We start from the raw sequence: 2,880 nt of genomic DNA on the forward strand, positions 1-2,880 counted from the left end.
GGCTTCATCCAATTAATAGAAATCATTTTTCTTGCAATCATTAACACAATATGTAGCATGTAGCTTTGGTCCTTTTTAGAAAGCAAGTGTTCGGGTATTTTCTCCAGTGAGAAAAATAAAGGGTCCAAGGAGAAGATTTTGTCCACTTCCTCTTTAATGTCTGTCCAGTATGTCTGTCTCACTGAGCAGAATATGTGGGTGTGGTCTCACACCATAACACAGTTGCTCCAGCTAGTGTTGGGGGCTAGCTTTGTTTTTATTCAGTGGTTTTCAACGTAAAATAAAGCCAGACTGCGCTCCACGGCTGCAACACAACGAGCTCCTGGTCGCTACGAAAACCAAAACTTGTTCAATGTGGAACCGATGGTACGTTTTCCAAACGATCCCAATGAAAAAACAATTCCACTGGAGTTGTACATTTTTGGAGCAAGTTCTCAATGCCCGTTCCTATTTCCTACACTGATAAACAAATGCAAATGTAAATGCGCTGTATGTTATACAGCGCTTTTCTAGTCTTAACGACTACTCAAAGCGCTTAAAAAAAACAAATATATATATATATATATATATATGTGCGTAACGCTGTGCGTCCGTGTCTCCGTCTCTTCCAGAATGTCAGCTCATGAAGACGGAGCGGCCCAAGCCCAACACCTTCATCATCCGCTGTCTGCAGTGGACCACCGTCATCGAGAGGACCTTCCACGTCGACACTCCCGACGAGAGGTGAGCCTTCAGCCTCCTCTTCCTCAACCAGGGGGTCTTGATCGTTTCTTAAAGCCAAGGACCCCACAAACCCTCGTGTTGTCTTCACTTTCGAGACCCTCTCGTGTCCCTCGGGTCAAACTGACCCGGGACTTATTTGGGGTTTTAAAACCAATTCTGAAATATAATCTTACTTCATGATCTATTAACAGATATTGTCTTTATCTCAATTTCCAACAGCTGAGATAACATCTATGTTCAGGGAATGCATCAGTCTCTACTAGCACACTATTAAACATGGAAGTGGGGTTTTTATCATAAGTTATAATTCATGTTAAAAATCCACTATGGAAACAACATAAGTGTCATATCCAGAATAATGTTCTGAGTCAGGAATACAAATAAGTCTACATTATACATTATAAATACATTGATTTTAAGGGAGAAAAAGAGGTTACTTGTACCATTTTTTTATTTGAAATGGGTCAATTTGACCCGAATACCACACAAGGGTTAACTGAAAGACTGAAAGAGAGACGGAGCAGGGACTAGAGCCCTAGGACTTTTAAAGCCAATACAGATGCAGATATTTGGTTATTTAACAATCCGATATTTACGATATATCGGACGATATATACAGTGTTTAAAAAAAAAAAAAATCCAGAAATGCGTAACAAATCAAACAGAATTCCCTAAAATTGGTTAGTTAGTTACACATTTGTAGTTATTTATGAGTTCTCACTAAAATAATATGATAATAATTTGTTTTATTGTCACAACAGAACCTCAAAATATATTAAATTTCTGAGAAATAAAATGTATAAAAATACAAACTTAAGATATGTAACTCTAAAGTCCTTTGAACACAAAAACACAATAACAAAAGAATATCATTTATTTATTAATATTAATTTATCAGAATAATTATTTGTCATTAAATGAATTATGAATGATCCATCATAATAATTGATAATCGAAACAAATAATTTACAGCACTCACTTACTATATAATATATATAATATATATATATATTATAATATTATATATCTACCATTCACTGTATAAGGAATGGAAATATGTCTGAATGATTATAATCCAGAAAATGTGTCTAATTTTACTTAATAATAATTGATGTCCGTATATTTGGTTTTAGCTCATGAAACAGACCTGTTTTGTTTGTGTTTTTCCACTAAAATCATGAATCATGTCCAATACTCTTTACAGATATTAAGAAAAAACTATACACAATACTATAGAACCCCAATGGCCCTAACAACGCGTGTTACTATTTTCTTCTATCTTTACTCTACTTGTGTACTGAAAAGTTAAACTAATTCTCACAACTACAGTGTCAACCAGATAATGAAATCTGGCTTAGGACAACAATTCTTGGTCCTGCCCGCCCAGACTGGGGGGGGGGGGGGGGGTGGTGGGGGGGGGTGGGTGTTGGTTAAAATGTCGTCCTGCAACACAACGGGTCTTCACACAAGCGAGAAAGAAGACAGGAAAGGAGGGTGCTGGGCTGTACGCCAAGTTTTGAAGGTTTTCGCTGCAAAACACAATCTAATGTACACATTCTGACTTGTGTACCTGATGGCCGATCGGTTTGTATAACACACGCGTGATAACGACAGCCTCCACCCACCCCCCCCCCCCCCCCCCATGCACTAGAGCAAGCACTCACTCCTGTCACGAGTAGGTCATTTCTAGTTTGGAATGAGGTGGATTTCTGAAACCGTCATAGCGCTCTCCTTCTATAGAAGAGAAAAGAGACTTCAGATACAGTAGTATGGGACACTAAGGTCTATATAAAGAGACTTCAGATACAGTACTTAGGGACCACTAAGGTTATATAAAAGAGACCTTCAGATACAGTATTAGGGGGCCACTAAGGATCTATATATAAAACGTAGCAAACTTCAGATCAGTATTAGGGACCATACGAGGTCTATATAAAAGAGACTTCATATACAGTTTGGACCACTAGGTCATATAAAGAGATCGATACGTATTGGGGCCACTAAGGTCATATAAAAGAGACTTCAATACAGTATGGTGACCACTAAGGCTATTAAAAGAGACTTCAGATCAGTATTAGGGACCCACTACGGTCTATATAAAAGAGAATCAGATACAGTATTAGGGAACCACTAAGGTCTATATAAAAAAAGAGACTT

At 37.7% G+C, this 2,880-nt stretch overlaps 1 protein-coding gene across 1 annotated transcript in view; it reads left to right on the forward strand.

Moving 5' to 3' along the window:
* LOC116689726 (RAC-gamma serine/threonine-protein kinase) overlaps nucleotides 1–2,880 on the forward strand; it is a gene marked incomplete at its 5' end in the record, with an annotated part of 81,844 nt that overhangs the window by 36,062 nt on the left and 42,902 nt on the right. The window contains 1 exon segment of the mRNA XM_074783855.1: nucleotides 612–723. Within this exon segment, the coding sequence (XP_074639956.1) occupies nucleotides 612–723 (112 nt within the window).

This window comes from Etheostoma spectabile, chromosome 5 (genome assembly GCF_008692095.1).
Source record: "Etheostoma spectabile isolate EspeVRDwgs_2016 chromosome 5, UIUC_Espe_1.0, whole genome shotgun sequence".
In the NCBI taxonomy this organism is placed as follows: Eukaryota; Metazoa; Chordata; class Actinopteri; order Perciformes; family Percidae; genus Etheostoma; species Etheostoma spectabile.